We start from the raw sequence: 17,506 nt of genomic DNA on the forward strand, positions 1-17,506 counted from the left end.
ATTGGAAAATTATTTTGCTTTTAATGTGACATATTGGGTATTATTGGAAAGAATAAAAGCTTTTATATATTACTTTGGGCCATTTCATTTTAAATTTAAATACTAAATAATAATACAAGCAAAATCTTGTGTCCATTGTTCCCTCATCCAATAGAGATATGCTGTGAGTTGATCAAAGATAAATTCCTCAAATGTACTAATTCAAAAATGTACATAGATTCCTGCATGGGTAACAATCTTATCTATAAGTGCCTGGGTAACTTATTTTTGTATCAAGCATGAACCTTGGTTTATTATATGCATAAAATACGAACAACACTACTAAAATTTACAAGAAATTGTAGAATTCGTTATTTGTTTGCCAATGACTGTTCCCCTGAATCACTATCTCCGACCTGTTGTCCAAGAAATTATTGAAAAGAAATGATTAGCCTGTTTTCATAACATGAAGCCCTTTTATCATTAATCCAGTACCGAACCTAAGAAGACGTTTTTTCTCATCATGAAGGGTGTTAAATTTGTGGTCATCCAACTCAAAACTAATAGGCAATGAGTAGAGAGGACCTATAAATTATATTCTTGGTTGCTAGATGCCCCTTCTCCCATGTGGGGCTATTCTCACAAAGGGAACCATTAGTTATGCGGGCCAAAGCGTACATGTATAGATGTCTAGAAGCCATGAGAAGAAGTGTTTGGAAGTTCATACAAAGAAGGGACCGAGCTGATCTCAGCAGTCACCCACCCTGTTTTTTGTAAGAGTTCTCATATGCTCATCAGAAATACAGTATGACATCCTAACCAATTTACCGCTACAAGAGGCGCAAATGTAAGCATAACTGATGACAAATAGTAAAAGAAAAAGTAACTTACAGAATTAAGTGAGAGTTCATCTCTTTGTAGCATCATAAAACATGGCTCGAGTCCAATGCTCAATGTCCTCAGTCTGTGAAGGTGGTGGTGGAGTTGGACGCTCTACAAAATCCCACTCCCAACCTCCTTCGGCAACGTTATCTGTGTTTCTACTATCTTTCATTTCGAAAAGAGAACTGACTGCTGAATTTGAAAAGTTATTTTCACCAGCACTCCACTGCCAAAGAAGAGAACACAGCTAATAAGAGAACTTGATCAAGTGGTTTGATCACATTGTCCGAATCAGGAAAGTGCAAGGAAAAGACGGTGGACAACATCAAAAAGAGAAGAAATTAAACCCGAGCCCTCCAGCACTAGAGAAAGTATGAGCTTTATAACAAATAACAGATTCATGGTCGAGTAATTCATACCATGTATAACTGATAAATCTAGCAATAACTTTCGAGTTTCTATATACTTTATGTTTCTTGACATTTATTTTGTTCTGAAAAATTGCGAGTAATTGAAAAGTTTATGGCTTTTACCATTAGTCCCATGCAAGTGGATAATATACTAGATAATAATAAAACTTTGAGTTTCCATTGATCTCCACAATCCATTTGAAGAATACTTTGAAACTTCATCGCTTCATTTTTTTTTTTTTTTTTTTCTGAAACTTTGAATTAATATCAAAATAGAGGAAAAATGTACATAGTGAGAAAAAAAATACAAATGCAAGAATCGTGTCTTTTTTCTAATCTAAATGTTACGTCATTGGAGCCTCTCAATTAGAAACAAAATCAGAATAGGTTTTATCCTTTGCCCATCCAGTGTTCCTACTCCAATGAATAGCGAAGTCTAGCTATCCTCCACTGCGAGTACACTATTCAGGTTAAATTCTTTAAAAAAATTATCCTTTGTCCTTCCATATCGACCATATAATTGCTGTTGGAATTATAGTCCAAAGCTCTCTTCTGGATCTACTTTGAGGGATTGCCATAGTCTTATAGCTTGAGTGATCGACCTAGGTATGCACCATTGATACCTGACTCGGATGTGAAGAAGTCTCAAAGAACACAGGCTTTCTAGCAATGCAGAAAAAGGTGCTCAGTTGTTTCTTCTTCCCTCTTGCATCTTATACATCTATTTGGCATAGACATCCCACAGATTTTAATCATGTCGACTGTTGGAATTTATTTTTCGAGGCTGCCCATACTATAAAGCCGACCCTGGTTGGATAATCGAGTTCCAAATGAATTTTTGTACTTCCTCGGATGGGGATTGATCTGACCTCATCATCCTCTTGTAACACTATTTAACTGATCAGGCTTAATTTCCTTCATCTTTCCATACCCTACTGTCTTCTTCTCCCACTTTTGGTTGTGTATTATCTATGGTTTCCAGTAGTGTGTTAAAATTGGGATCTCCCTATCATTAAGAGAAGTGGAATATCGTCGGAATCTCTCCTTCAGAGATGTGTTAAGACAACAAGTATCCTGCCGGAAACTAATTGTTTTTCCATCTTCTAACTTCCATCTAGTATTTGACTTGAAGGTATTGTACCTGCTCTTGATCCCTTTCCAAACTCCACAACCATAGGGTTCTTTAGTGACTTGGTGCAGTCATCCTCCTTTGTCCTCTCCATGTTTTCCATTATGCTTCTCCCAAGCATCATTTTCTCCTTTGTAAACCTCCAAATGCATTGGGTAGCAGTGCATCTTTCATAATTCTCATACTTTTGATCCCCAGACCTCTTGGCTTTATATCCTGGCATAGTGGCATATCAAGTGCCAAGCAACCCAGTAGATCCTTTTGTCTTCCCTGTCATCCCAAAGGAAATCGCATAACCTCTTATCCATTTGCTTCAAAATGCTTGCTGGAATAGCAAACACAGACAGGAAGTATAGAGGTAAAGCCGAAAGGACCGCCTTTATTAGTGTTAGCTTCCCTCCATGAGATAGGGTTCTAGGTTTCCAAGATGAAACTTTTTTTGTTGATTTTCTCTAAAACTGGATTACAAAGTAATTTGCACCTATAACCTTGTCCTAGAGGTAACCCCAGGTAGGTAGTTGGAAGAGTTTCCAAGGTGCACCCCAATATGCTCGTGTCTGCTAGCACTCTGTCCCCTTTGGAGAGTGGTAAGGCCGCTTAGATTTTTTTATTCAGAGTAATTTACCTCAAGTCCTGAAGATAATTCGAGCCAGATCAGTATGTCTTTGAGTTTCCTTAATTGTTCTTTGTCAGCAAATTGAAGAGGATTGACTAGAGTACCTACATCATTTTCTTTGAACCTTGAAATCCATCTCTTCTCCTTGCCCTTTCTAAAGCAATAGCTAAGAGTTTCTGCTACCATAAGGAAGAGGAGTGGTGATACGGATCTCCTTGTCTTATGCCCCTCGAGCTTTGGAAGGATCTAGTAGGATTACCATTCACCAACACTGAATAGGAGGCTGATGATATGAACCCATCGGTCCATGATCTCCACTTACTCTGTCGTAGACTTTCTCAATGCCTATCTTGATCACTTGCATGCCTTTCTTCTGGACTATTAGTTTATTTGCAATTAAAACCCCATCTTAAATCTGTCTTTTAGCTACGAATGCTCCCTGGAATGAGGATATAAGGCTATTGAGGGCTTGTTTCAATCTGGTAGCTAGTACTTCTGTAATTACTTTATAAGGGCCTCCGACCAGGCTGATCGGTCTAAAATATGAGAGGGCTTCTGCTTCGTCAAATTGGGTACAAGGACTATGAAGGTCTGGTTTAATCTCCAATCCATTTGTGCTGTTCAAAGGAATTCATGTACCATACTCATGAAGTCCAATTTTATGATGTCCACATCTATGATAGAAAAGAATTGGAAACCCATCTGGTTGAGGGGCTTTGTCCTTTACCTGATCCTCGATTGCACGCAAACCCTCTTCCTCCGTGCATATTGCTTCGAACAGGCTGGAGGTTTCAGGGGCCATCCTTGGCAGATCCATATTATCTATTCGTGGTTACCAAATTGTTGGTTTAGTATACAAATTGCTGAAATAATTAATTGCTGAAGTTTGGATGTCCTGCTCTTCCGTTGTAACCTTTCCTTCTTCAATAATGATGCTGATTCTGTTGGCTATAGCTCTACAGTTGATAACTTTATGGAACTAAGAGGAGTTCCAATCCCCTGCCTTAGCCGCTGGATTTCTGCCTGAGACTGATTTCCTCCAAACAAATTTTAAAAAAGGAGTTTGATTAAGTTGAGCAAAGGAGCTCACGTTTAGAGAGAGAAAGGTTCAAAACAACCAAAACAAGCTGAAATCTAGAAAGAGAAAGCTAGGGTTCATTTGATTTGTAGCTCTGACGCCATGTTGTAGATTTAGAGTAGACCAGATAGCGAAGAAAAGTTGATCTGAGTTGAACTTCTTCATTGATTATTTTCTAACTAGTCTCTTACGAGGAAGTACCCTAGATAAATACAAAGAATCTATAAAACTATAAAACCCTTAGGTTAACTACACACACACACACACACACATATATATATAGACAACTCATAACTCCAGCAATATCACTGATAATGAGAGTTGTGAAACTTCAATTAAATGATTCTAAAACTTCTTAAAATGAAGGTTAGGCTCGATTTTTATACCATTACCGGCGTCAGATATGCACTCTCCAGTAAAGTGCTCGATGCACCTGCTGAATTTACATTGCATACAGATTTATTCAATTGTTGGACTTGCTTGCAGGATCTGCGAGAAGAAAGGAAAAGTGTGATTAAGTAGTTGATATCTTATTGTTACTTCTAATATGTGATCCTCATGCCATATATTTATTTTAATTTTTGAAGTGGTAGTACTTCTTAGCTGAAGTTTGAGAATTTTTTTTAGATGATTTTTAGGGTTTTAATTTCACTTCTTTCTCTCCTGGTCAAATTTCGTTGAAGTAAGATCAAGGAATGAAATTTCACAGGAATTTCACGAAACGTTTCCTAAATTTAGATTAGCGGCACGAAATAACAGTTGCAACTATTTCCTGCATAATTTCCACCGACATGATCGAAATTTCCACCGAAATTGTTGGAAGTTTCGAATTTTCCACCAACATTATGGAAATTTTCCAGTGGAAATTTCAACCGACATAATAACAATCTAACAAAAAAATCGGAGAAACTAATAATAGAAACATATCTCTTCCTTTATCATTTTCATCTTCATTTCTCAAAGATATCTCTTGATTTTTTTTATGTTGCTCAATGTTTTTTAAATCTATTTGAATGATTTACGGCCTGACTTAATTACCTAAATTGATTTTGTCTTAGTAACACCCCTGATGTAACTGTGTAATTGGATACCTTATTAAACTAACATAGTTTGTTAACTATTAGTCTATTAATATTATCAACAAGAATGTTATCTTTGGGTCTTATAGCCAAATAGTTATTCAATTTACCACGGAGTAACTGTGTAATTTGTTATAACTCCCTCAAACTAATAGATAATGGTTATTCCGTTAGACACATCAATTATATGCTTCATTATGGTTAATAATTTTGTTATACATAATTGCATCATATTTCTATCATTTAATATAGAATTGTAAGATTTCCACACTGACCGAAACGTTTCCTCTTTTGGACCCACCGAAATTTCCACCGAAACCGAAATTTCCACCGAAACCGAAATTTCATTCCTTGAGTAAGATTTGTGTTGGTAAAACGGGTTTTTGAGATGATTTATAGCTGATTCTAAGCTAGGAGTTCCCCTGTTTATAGTACTTCATTTACACCCCTTAACCTCCCCTAGACTGCTACTAGACACTTCTTCGTAACTCTATTACATTCCTAGGCAACAACTAGTAATGACTATATAAAAATAGGTGGATGAGTGCTGACTGAGACAAAAAAGCACAAAGAATGAGATAAATCTAGTTAATTATTAAAACTTATACTATTTGACTAATTGGTTCTTTCTAGACACTTCAGAAAAACATTTCCTATTATATTCTAGAACTAATAATCAATTTGCATCACAGACACTACCTTAATTAGGCACTTTTTCTCAACCATGGTGCATCAAATTGAAAATTTCATTAGACCTGACAAGTTTTAATGTTGATATGTCATTTAATGACAAGTCTTTAACAAGTTCAAGGAGCAGCTTGCATTTGAACATATAGAAGTACAATTGGTGCTTAGATCATTGTTCAGAAAATTCAGATATCTAATGTTCATTCATGAAACTGACGAAGGATTCATACATAAAGGTAAATTATGTGCAAAAGGGTAGAGAATATATACCTCGAACATGCCATTCTCAGAGAGAAAACAGATCGAACCTCCTTCGAAGAAGACAGCATGCCCAACAACTTAGCAAGTGCCTCAAAAGTAGAGACTTCAGATGGCACATCTAGACCTAGAGAATTGTAGGAATATGTCGTAATGCATGCCACACTTTTCTTCAAAAGTGATATGCCTTTCTGCAAATCCTTGTGAGTTTGAACTGAATGTGGGGAAGCAGATTTGTAATTAAAGCTACTGCTTGCAGAAACGTCGAGATGTGGTTTCTTCACTGATTCAATTGAATCAACACCAAAATTACCTGAGCTTCTATCAGCCCATTCATTTTCACCACTCGTTGAGCAAAAATTCTGACGCGGTATAAAAAGCGGGTACTCGTTGCTGCATCAAACATATTATAACTCACTGTCAATGAGCCGAACCAAATATTATAATCAAGTTTCAAAACAGAAATACCTTCGGGATGATGGGCGTGCATCCCAATACGAATCCCTTTGCCATGTGCGTGACGATGAACCCTGTAACACATAAATACAAGGAAACATGAGCCCAGGGCCCTCCTCATTCTGAGTGACACTCAAGGTTCTAGCAGAAAATGCAATAAACCTTACCGCAAAACCCGAAATATGAAGTGCAGGAGCACCTAAGGCTTGGACAACAAGATTAAGAAGTTGCACCATATATCTGTTTTACGCTACTAATAATTAGTAAGTGCACGTAGGAGTTACATTTTTATTCACAATCATACAGAATTATCTTCTACCAAAATAAATTAAATTATTTTTAACAGCAAACTACATTTGCATGCTCATGTGAAAGTATTCCAAACATGTGATTCTGATGTTTCTAAAAGATAATTACCCCAGAGAAGCTGCAAGTTCTTCTGATGGAACAGAATGGGGATCAAGACCTCTGGGCAATCGTGCATTGCAAATTTGATCATATGGACAGCTAGACCCGTCTTTCAACTCTCCATCCAAGTTCACCTTGCAACAGAAAAAACAACATAACAAAACTGTAAGAGATTACTCCGTCAAACCCATATAGAACTCTAATCAGTGTCAATGGACAATCACAATCAAAATTGATGTAATTTAACAAAAAGCAGCGAAAAAAGAAGTCCGATCATAACTTTCTTAAGCACATAAAATAAGTTGACCGTGAAACATTTGAACTATATCCTTTCCTACTCACGCAGTATAGTCACCCTTGAAGATCTTCACTGACTATTTACATAAGCAGAATACCCTTACTCTTTATTTAATCCTAATCAAATTCGTAGACAGTCCATCAGTCCAATAATTCAAATAACTGCTAAGATAAGTTGGAAACTAGTGTCGATCGCAACTTAACTATTTATAACTATGACACTCATCACTTATTTCACTGACCACTTTCAAAATGAATATTAAGAAGCAGAGCCTGGATGCCTGCCGCTGTTAAGTGTATATATGCATGAACAACCGTAGAGTCGTAGACTGCCTAGTACCTAGTTCCAATGAATCTGCTCACAATTACTGAAGTGCTTACCTTACGCTGTGGAAACAGCTTGCAGATCTGTTTTATAACCACTGATTGTTTATGAAGACGTTCAGAGGTAATCGCCATCTGCAGTGCAACAACACTAGCTTTTACCAAATGTATTATATAAACCGAAATAGATCAATACAAAGATTATGGAAATACCCTTTTCCTTCAATTGCTTATTTTGAGCATTTAACAATGCGGACATGTGATAGTGTACTGTATCAATTTCGGCATGAAGATTCTTGAGACACGTCTAACTTGAACAAGTTGAGGGACGTCTAACTCTAAAAGTTGAGACACGCCTAACTCGGACAAGTTAAAACTTGAGACACGTCTAACTCAGACAAGTTGAAAGTTGAAACACGTCTAGCTCAGACAAGTTGAAAGTGAAACATGTCCAACTCGAATAAGTTTTTTTTTTTGAAACTTTGAATGAATATATTAAAAGTAAGAAAACTATACAAAGGGAAACCACAATGGGAGTGGTAATGTGACTGGAACTGACTCCTCACATCATCCAAGCCTCCCAATTCACTACAACATCATGAAAAGAGACAGTCCTATAGGCTTTCGAGTTTTTTATCCACAGGACAACTGTTCCTTTTACGTCCTCCACATCCACTTTAGTCGAAAGGTTTTTCTTCTTTGAAGATCTTGTTCTTTCTATCCTTTCCAGATGTTCCATATAATCGCTGCCGGCACCAAACTCCAGACTTTGTTCCTATGATTGTTCCTCCAAAGACCCTCCCATTGGTTCATCATGGAGGAAATACTATCAGCGTTGCACCATTGGATATTCAGAGAATAGGTAAAGTAATCCCAAAGTGAGGCTGCTACTTTACATCGCATCAAGAGATGGTCCGAAGTCTCTTCTTCGTGCAGGCATAAAATACACCTATTGGGGTGAACAAAACCTTTATGCCTAAGGTTCTCAATAGTGGGGACTCTATTAAGAGCTACTGTCCACAGGAATACCCCAATTCTTGGAGGGATATCATTCTTCCAAATCGAATTTATATTGCTAGGATCCAAGAGAAACTCATTGATAAGGCGAGAGTAGCAATGGCTAACCGATAAGCTGTCTGTCTGCTTATGCTTCCAAAGCCTAGTATCATAACCCTCTGACAAATTAACTGAGTGGAGCTCTTCCATCATCGACATATACTGCTCAATCTCCCAATCATTAAGGTTTCTTCTAGACCTTATGGACCACGCTTTGTTGTCCTGATCATAACTGCTTTCCACAGAAGCTTCCTTATCTACCGCCACAGCATACACATCTGGGTATCTGTCCTTAAGAGGGGAATCTCCTAAGTCCTAACCATAAATCCGACCAGAAACTAATGCTTTGACGGTTCCTCACCTCCCACCTCGAAATCCTCTTGAAGTTCTCACATAAACTCGGACAAGTTGAAACACAAGTTGAGACATGTATAACTCGGACAAATTGAGACATGTCTAACTCGAACAAGTTGATACACACGAATCTACTACAAAAACTTTCCCACTTGGTATCATATCTGATACACTTGTACAGTTGTACAACTAAAGGTATGTTACCTTTTTATGTGGTTAGCAAGTTAGCATCGATGCACCAACATATAAGAATTTATTTCTTGGATACTAGAGGCTCCAATTTATGCCTTTTCTCTAAGTTGACCATCATATTTGATATGCTTGTAGTATTAAGGAACTTTAAAATCATTTTATTCACGTGGTTGGAACCAATGCACCAGACTCACATTATATTTATGCCCTTCTCGTACAACTAAATGTATTCTAGTAACAACGTTTGATGTTGTTACAATGAAGCTGCTGACATTGATCCAACAATGTTACAATAAATAGTTTCTTTTATCATATAGACATACATCAATCCGAGATCCCTATTCACTCTCTTAGTAAAAACATACAAAATAACAAAATCCACAACATTTATTTTAGTTATCACCTAGTGTCATCGCCTTGCAGTGGTGTAATTGATCTATGAAATATAAATACCTGAAGTCTGAGTAATAAATCTATTTTTTGATCATTTATCGTTGTTGAGATACTGATTTGTCTTACTAGCCTTGTTGGTTTCCACTTTTTTTAGACTTATGTGCTTACTGGATGGACATATGTAGACAATTGCTACTAAAAATGAGGGCATAAAGTTCATGAGTATCTTCAAGAATGGGTACATGAAAATAAACATACGTCTCCTAAACTCTGTGTGCATATAAGGTTGGGGTAGAACTTCTCCAGCTTCTCCTCCTGATTCTTTTGCAACTGCACAGAGCAAGTCATTATATAAGACAACAGAGAAAGTCATTAAATAAGAAAAGCCCAAAATTAAAAGATAAAAAAGAAAACAACAAAGTAGACAGTAATAACAACCAAAAGGATCTTAATAAGTTCTGATGGCCAATATTAAACAGGAACAAATCATACCGTTTGCATTACAGACGTGACCTCCCCGTATCTAAGATTCAAATCATTAGACATGCGTTCAAGCTTGATCTTCCCTGTGAATCATCAATTCATTAAAGACATAAGCTTCAAAGTGGATCCCTGCAAATATAACCATTCTAGGAGAGCATGAGCGGACAAACCATGTAAATGTTGTTTCTCTACAAGATGAAGTTTTTCTCTCAACTTCGCAAGTTTCTCATCTTGGAGCACTTTCCAAGTGAGTTGCTCATCTGCTTTACTCTGGTTAAAATAGATGTAAATGGAAACATAAATTACATAAGTTATATACTATATCCTATGATAAGAAACATAAAGTCGCTCGTGGATCAGTTATCAGAAAATGAGATTGGGCCAGAAGGGAACTAAGAAATCAAATTTCAAATGCATAACATTTGGTTTGAGTTCAAGGTGGTACGGGGTCATCCTTTCTTGGACCAGAATGCCGTATAAGTATGGAGTCAGGAGAACATATGTATAAGTTATTGAAGCTGGTATTTATATGACCTGTGCTTTATAACCCTTCAACTCATACAGAGATTAAACATAAATAGTCTAATAATCACTAAGCCACTAATATCTACTTTATGGTCTCTCTGTTTATTTCCATACTAGATATACAAACTATTTCCAATTTATTATTGTATACATAGCTTATGGCAAGATAACCTGTGAGTATTGTATTATATCAAGCTCTAAACCTTATCTGACTCCAACGACACACCCACTGACAAGGGAGAAAATAAACCGTATGTTGGACGTCGCCAAACCTTGCTTAACGGACAGGAGTAGCGCTGTTTGCTTCACAAAAATGTCTTCCCAAAAAAACCAGAGAAATCTTATATAGTAATTTGGTAACTAAAGTTGGGATCCATTTCAGTTTGTAATTCTAATAAGTGTTACACATATAACATACTGAAACAACATTCATTTCATGACTTGAAATGGTATGCCCAACTTGCCAAAACCCAGTAAACAGACTCCTTCTCAGCTTTTCGCCATTGACATTATTGAGCATAACAAGCAACAAAACCTTAATTGAAAGGAGTATTGAATCAAACCTTGGCCGAAAGCTCTGCACTCAATCTAAAATATAAAGAATCACGAACACTCTTCAATGATTTCAAAGTTGTGTTGTATTCATTTATTCTGAAAAGAGAAAACCGCATATTATCAACCAACACTATATGATGGGACAAGAAACTAATTGCATTTTCCGCTTATCATTTTTCAAACAAATATAATAGTATCCAATGTTTAAAATTGAGACAAGAAACTATTAAGATTAATATTGAGTTGTGACCAAAATTGAGAATGATTTTACCTGTAATTAACACAAAGAGAGCAGATAGAAGCAAGATTTGAGTTCTCACATATTCCACATCTAGTACTTTTACGTCCCATCATATCCTCCTCTATCTACTCCCCTACTATAACAACACTAGAAGAATTCCCCCAAATACTAATATTTATTTACAGTCGTCAAAACAACTCCAAATTGTTGATCAATTCAAACTCAAGCAACCGATGGAAACTCTTATCTAGTTCGATAGTGACCTAGCTAACATCTTCTTCTTGTGTTCACAGAGTAATAAATAAACTTCCGAAAAATGACATTCGATTTGAACTGGAAGAAGAGGAGAGAGAGAGATTGGGAGAGTTGTCACAGCAAAATTCGAAGTCCGAAGAAGGTACCTAAAATAATCCATGGGTCGGTCATATGGATGATGGGCCTCATATGTTACCGGGAACAGTTCGGCCCATTTGATTTGGGCGCTTTGGCTAACCACCGGCACCGTCTAGGGTTTCTTCCTCTTATCTTCCTCTCGCAAAACCCTTTGAAGCCAACTTTTGGAAAAAACTGCCTCGGCGCTCCCTCTGCAGAATTTTCATTCTTCTACCAGATTCACCAGCGAAGACGATGGTCGGATTCGAGGTAGGAGCCGTTCCTTTCAACTCCGATGGATGGGGACCTCCAGATACTCCGGCACAACTTATCTCAAATCACCCCACCAACGTTCCATTCGCTCCATTCAATCGATCAGAAAAACTAGGTCGAATAGCAGATTGGACTAGAAATTACAACAATCAATCTAGAAATTCCAGAAATCCATCTGATGCTGTTTTTGATTTTGCACTTGATGATTCTTCTGCTGCTGTCATCGCTGATGATGATACAACTTTCCGCCTTGTTGATGGTAAACCAGCACCACGCCCTAAATTTGGTCCTAAGTGGAGATTTCAGCAACGACATCAACTTCCTCAACGTCGTGATGAAGAAGTTGAAGCGAAGAAACGTGAACAGGAGAAAGAACGAGCTCGTCGTGATCGACATTATAATATGAATAGATCTGGTGGAAATATGCCTCGTCGTGAAGCTGCTGCTTTCAAATCATCAGTCGATATTCAACCGGAATGGACGATGTTGGATCAAATTCTATTTTCAAGTTTCTCAAAACTTACGTTTTCAGTTCCTGAACCAGAAGATTTGCTCATATGTGGTAATCTTGAAACTTATGATCGTTCATACGATCGTATAAACCCTAAAAACGAGAAACGTCTTGAAAGGTTTAAAAATCGAAACTTTTTCAAAGTTACTACTACTGATGATCCTGTTATTCGTCGTCTTGCTAATGAAGATAAAGCTACTGTTTTTGCTACTGAATCAATTTTATCTACTTTAATGTGTTCACCTAGATCTGTTTATTCTTGGGATATTGTTGTTCAGAGAGTTGGAAATAAGTTGTTTTTTGATAAAAGAGATGGATCTCAACTTGATCTTCTATCTGTGAATGAAACTTCACAAGAACCATTGCCTGAGGCGAAAGAAGATATTAATTCTGCTTATTCATTGAGTGTTGAAGCTGCTTACATTAATCAGAATTTCTCTCAGCAAGTTTTGGTTAGGGATGGTAATAAGGTAACTTTTGATGAATCAAACCCCTTTGCTAGTGAAGGAGAAGAAGTTGCTTCTGTTGCTTATCGTTATAGAAGGTGGAAAATCGATAATGAAATGTATCTTATTGCTAGATGTGAAGTTCAGAGTGTTTCAGAAGTGAAAGGGCAACAATCTTTCATGACTTTGAATGCACTTAATGAGTTTGATCCTAAATATTCTGGTGTTGATTGGAGGAAGAAGTTAGAAACCCAGAGAGGAGCAGTTTTAGCTACTGAGCTTAAGAATAATGCAAACAAGATAGCTAAATGGACTGCCCAAGCTCTTTTAGCTAGTGCAGATTTGATGAAATTAGGGTATGTTTCTAGGGTTCATCCAAAGGATCACTTTAACCATACTATTTTATCTGTGGTTGGGTATAAACCAAAGGAATTCGCAACCCAAATTAATTTGAACACTTCAAATATGTGGGGAATCGTCAAGCATATTATTGATATTTGTATGAAATTGAAGGAAGGGAAGTATGTGCTAGTGAAGGATCCCTCAAAGCCCCAAGTGAGGATTTATGAGGTTCCTGTAGATGCATTTGAGAACGATTATGTTGAGGAGCCATTGCCAGAGGATGAACAGGTAAAACCACCTACCGAAGAAGAAGAAGCTATTGGAGGAGAGGCAATTGAGACTGTGACTGATGTGGAAGATAAGCCGATCGAGTCTGTGATTTAAAGGGTAAGCATTTCATAAACTTATTCAAGTTAGTAGATTGAATTGGTTTAATCATTGCTTTAAAGAACTTTGTTTAGGGTTTTCCATTTCTTTGTAAGTTTTCAGTACCTTCTTTTTATGCTTGAGGTTAATTGGAAATGCTGCACTAGAATTTAAACACATAGATTTGGATGTATTTGGCTCTCTTTCTTACATACCATTTCAGGATCTTTTGCTGTTACATGTGTAACATCTGATGTCATGTTAGCTTATTTATTTCAGAGTTTGTTTGATTTGTCAATAACATAGAAATGATTATTCGGGATCGGAGGGTTGGGCTAGCCGGTGGGTTAGACATAGTTAGCCGGAGTTCAAATTACAGTTTATTGTTAAAGGGTGACGGAAATCATGGGCTGGGCATCTATCATACTAGACCTCAGTTAGGATGCTATATGGCATTTGGCAACAATGTAGTTCTCATGTTACTTTTAGTGGATGTGACTTCGATTTTTATGTATTATGGTCTATTGTATGATCAAATTTATCATGTAATCTATGGCAAATTAGTTTTTGTTCGAGCATTAGTTTGGTTTGCATGTTGTCCAGTTGTTTAGGCTGTCTGTTTACTTATTCATGGATTTCCTCATCTGTTGCAAGAAATATATTTTTGAATGGAAAATATTTAGATTACCAGTACTTGTTCATTGTTTGAGAAAACACCCATCCCAAATGAGAGTAGCTAACATGATACATCAACTGATTAATGCTTCTTTGATGCTTTTCCATGAATAATTTCTAGTTGATTAATATCTATAATCATCTCGAAATATTCCCAAGTATCTTTATCAGAAGAGTTTGTTTCAAAATATTCCCATTGAATGAATAGCTTATACGTAGTTTTGCATATTGTCACTAGTGTTTTCTTAGGTTAACTGTATACGTATGTTGTGTTTCCAAATTCTATTTGCTATTTTGGCACGATAAACTTACGTTATCTAATGCTGCCCATATTTCTTGGAGTAAGCTTCGGATTTTCGTCTTTCAATTGACAGCTATTCCGTAGGCAGATATGAGACCATGATGCATGATACTTTGCTTGTGAGATCGAATCATCTTAAAGTGAATCGTTCTGGGACCCTTAATGGCCATTAGACACTCTATCTGATCTATGTATTGATATGTTGACTCAGATGGAATTGCTTTCAAGTTTTGATTTCAACTGATTATTCTGGTTGGTGTTGTGCAGGAAAACTACTAGGAAATCAGAACGTAAAGCCATCACAGAACATGGAGTTAATTTTCACGTAAATTTTGACCCCATGGTTCTTTTTTCTTGGTGTTTGTGAAATCAGAGAAATAATAATTAGGTTTACAGTGTTCACTACATTTTAATTTTAAGAGTTATGTTGAGACTTTTTAACAGGTTACTTCTGAAACACTTAGGTTGGGTTTGTTTTTTTTATTTTTTCAGATCTGAAATCTAAAAATTGGGATATTATCCAAATGTCGGATGTTTGATTTTTAATTTACGAAAATCTGAAACTTTAGTTGAATTGGATCTTTGTGCTCAAAAGTAGCCCAATAATTTCGGACTTCAAAAGAAGTTTGAAATAAGGTTCTTATCTTTTATAATAAAACAACTCATTCCGTTATGGGAAGATATGTCTCTCGGTCTATTTTTGTTGTGCCCCTGCATTTAAGAAAAAATATTTCAACTTTCACCACCAAAGACCACCACCACAAGTACACCACCACACATCACATATACACCACCACCACCACAAATACACCAATGTAGAAAACCCTAAACAAAAACAAAATTATCAGGAGCACCAAATTCCAAATCCGTAAGGACAAACAGGTGAAACACATCTACCACAACTAGCTGCATTATAATAGACATAAATCCTCTCAAAAGTTGAAGTACTGAATCTCCTTCATATCTTTCTGATTGGGGTGAAGTATCTGATCTGGTATCGGCTCGTCAGTGAGGGTTATTTTCGACTCTTAACGCTTGCCCGATCTGGCGAGGGTTAAACTTTGGGTTAAACTTTCTCATCTTTGTCTGTTGAGGGAGAGAGAAGGAGAGAGGCAGCAAGCATTTGGGAATTCTTATGAAGGTTGAACACTGAAAGGATCTTGCTGCTCAATTTTGTTAGTTCACAGACCATGTCGAAACATAAGCTGTTATATGATTTAGATCTTTCAGATTCTTAGTCAAGAAAAGGAACCTATACACTTAGGTGGTGTTTGTTTTTTTATATGCTTCTGAATCTGAATTGGCTGAATCTGAATTGGCTGAACTGAATTGGCTGAATCTGAATTAGCTTAACCATTTTGTGAATTAGATGTTTGTTTTTTATGTCTGAATAGTTGGGGCTGAATTAAGAATTTGTCAATTATACCCCTCATTACATATATGGCCAAACAAACCCTAAGGTTGGTTGGGAATAAAAATATTAGAAACCCTAGGTAGGGTTTCATTATACTCCTCTTCCACAAGTCTGCCTCTCCTCTTTTCAACAAAAAAAAAAGTCTGCCTCTCCTCTCTCTCTCCCCCCGCCGGAAACCTCTCGCCGGAACTCCAACCTCCCGCCTACTCTCTCACTTCCTGGATGCCTCTCGCCGACTCTCCTTCTCTCTCTCTTGAAACATGTCGCCATCTCTCTCTCTAACCGATTGTAAGTTGTCGGATCTCTTTCACCTTCTCTGGTTCTCTCTCTATCTTTCTCTCAACAATAAGCCAAACCACGGTGATGTTGTTTGTGGTGGTTGTGGCGTCCGACTGTTTGTGATGGTGGTGGTGGTCCGACTGTTTGTGATGGTGGTGAGATGGTGTGCTGGTTTGTGTTGATGGTGTGCCGGTGGTGCTTTGTTGTTGTTTGGTTTGGTGGTGTTGCCGGTGGTGGTTTTGGTGGTGGTTTTGGTGGTGTTTTTGGTGGTCGTTTTGGTGGTGGTTTTGGTGGTGTTTTTGGTGGTGTTGACGGTGGTGTTGCCGGTGGTGTTGACGGTGGTGTTGCCGGTGGTGGTTTTGGTGGTGTTGCCGGCGGGAGAAAAAAAATCTAAAATACAGGGGCAGAAACGTCATTTGTCGAATTTCAGATGTTGGACTTATTTTTCAGACTTGTTTTAAAGTCTGAAACATATGGACTCTTTTTCAGCCCATTCAGACCATCACCCAATTCAGCAAAAATTTCAGATTTCTTTAAATCCAAAAACAAACATCTGAAATCTGAATTGGTGTCCAATTCAGATTTCAGATCTGAAAAAAACAAAAAACAAACACAACCTTACTGAATTTAGGTTGTCTTTGTTTTTCTTTTTCACTTGTTATTTACAGTACTTTCTGTCGGTATAGTGAACTAGAAAATCTTCCTCGGATGGAAAATTAAGTATTTGTAATTGGAGGGGAATCGGTTGCCCATTCTTTCGAGCATATAGACCCATTCGGAGGACCTTACTATTGTCAAAAAACATGGTAGGAATTCAGTAACCACCTCATGAAATTGGACAAGTCGAGGTGTCCCAAATTCAACGGTATTTTAGTTTTTGACCATTTCAGTCTAAGACTAGAAATCCTTGTCGGATAGGGCAAGACGATTGTAAGTTTGATTAGACAAGACTCGCGATACAACATAAAGAAGTCCATAGTTTGTCTTTCTGTTCCCTTGCGAAGTTCTAAAATCGGCGACCATTTCAGTCTAAGACTAGAAATCCTTGTCGGATAGGGCAAGACGATTGGAAGTTTGATCAGACAAGACTCACGATGAACAATTGAAAGAAAAAAAAAAGACAAG

At 37.2% G+C, this 17,506-nt stretch overlaps 2 protein-coding genes across 4 annotated transcripts; one reads left to right on the top strand and one right to left on the bottom strand.

The window, feature by feature from the left end:
- Positions 1 to 164: 164 nt before the first annotated feature.
- LOC147552001 (uncharacterized) lies at positions 165 to 11,845 on the bottom strand. Of its 3 annotated transcripts, none has more exons than XM_086664926.1 (13): positions 11,433 to 11,845; positions 11,170 to 11,257; positions 10,252 to 10,351; positions 10,091 to 10,164; positions 9,857 to 9,928; positions 7,661 to 7,738; positions 6,992 to 7,116; positions 6,742 to 6,814; positions 6,587 to 6,648; positions 6,131 to 6,511; positions 4,487 to 4,583; positions 871 to 1,087; positions 165 to 395 (listed from the first exon to the last, which is right to left on the bottom strand). In XM_086664926.1, exons 1-12 carry the CDS (start codon positions 11,513 to 11,515, stop codon positions 887 to 889), a joined length of 1,434 nt encoding a protein of 477 aa, XP_086521052.1. In that variant the 5' UTR covers positions 11,516 to 11,845; the 3' UTR covers positions 165 to 395; positions 871 to 886. The 3 variants fall into 3 exon arrangements, with proteins under 3 accessions (XP_086521052.1, XP_086521051.1, XP_086521053.1); XM_086664925.1 differs by having other exon boundaries at positions 4,481 to 4,583; XM_086664927.1 differs by lacking the exons at positions 10,252 to 10,351; positions 11,433 to 11,845 and having other exon boundaries at positions 4,481 to 4,583; positions 10,091 to 10,210; positions 11,170 to 11,253.
- Positions 11,460 to 15,262, top strand: LOC147552002 (eukaryotic translation initiation factor 3 subunit D-like). The gene is made up of 2 exons (XM_086664924.1): positions 11,460 to 13,733; positions 14,956 to 15,262. Exon 1 carries the CDS (start codon positions 12,030 to 12,032, stop codon positions 13,728 to 13,730), a length of 1,701 nt encoding a protein of 566 aa, XP_086521050.1. The 5' UTR covers positions 11,460 to 12,029; the 3' UTR covers positions 13,731 to 13,733; positions 14,956 to 15,262.
- The last annotated feature ends 2,244 nt before the right edge of the window (positions 15,263 to 17,506 follow it).

This window comes from Eschscholzia californica, unplaced genomic scaffold (assembly GCF_041429995.1).
Source record: "Eschscholzia californica isolate CP2 unplaced genomic scaffold, dmEscCali1.0.p SCAF_3, whole genome shotgun sequence".
In the NCBI taxonomy this organism is placed as follows: Eukaryota; Viridiplantae; Streptophyta; class Magnoliopsida; order Ranunculales; family Papaveraceae; genus Eschscholzia; species Eschscholzia californica.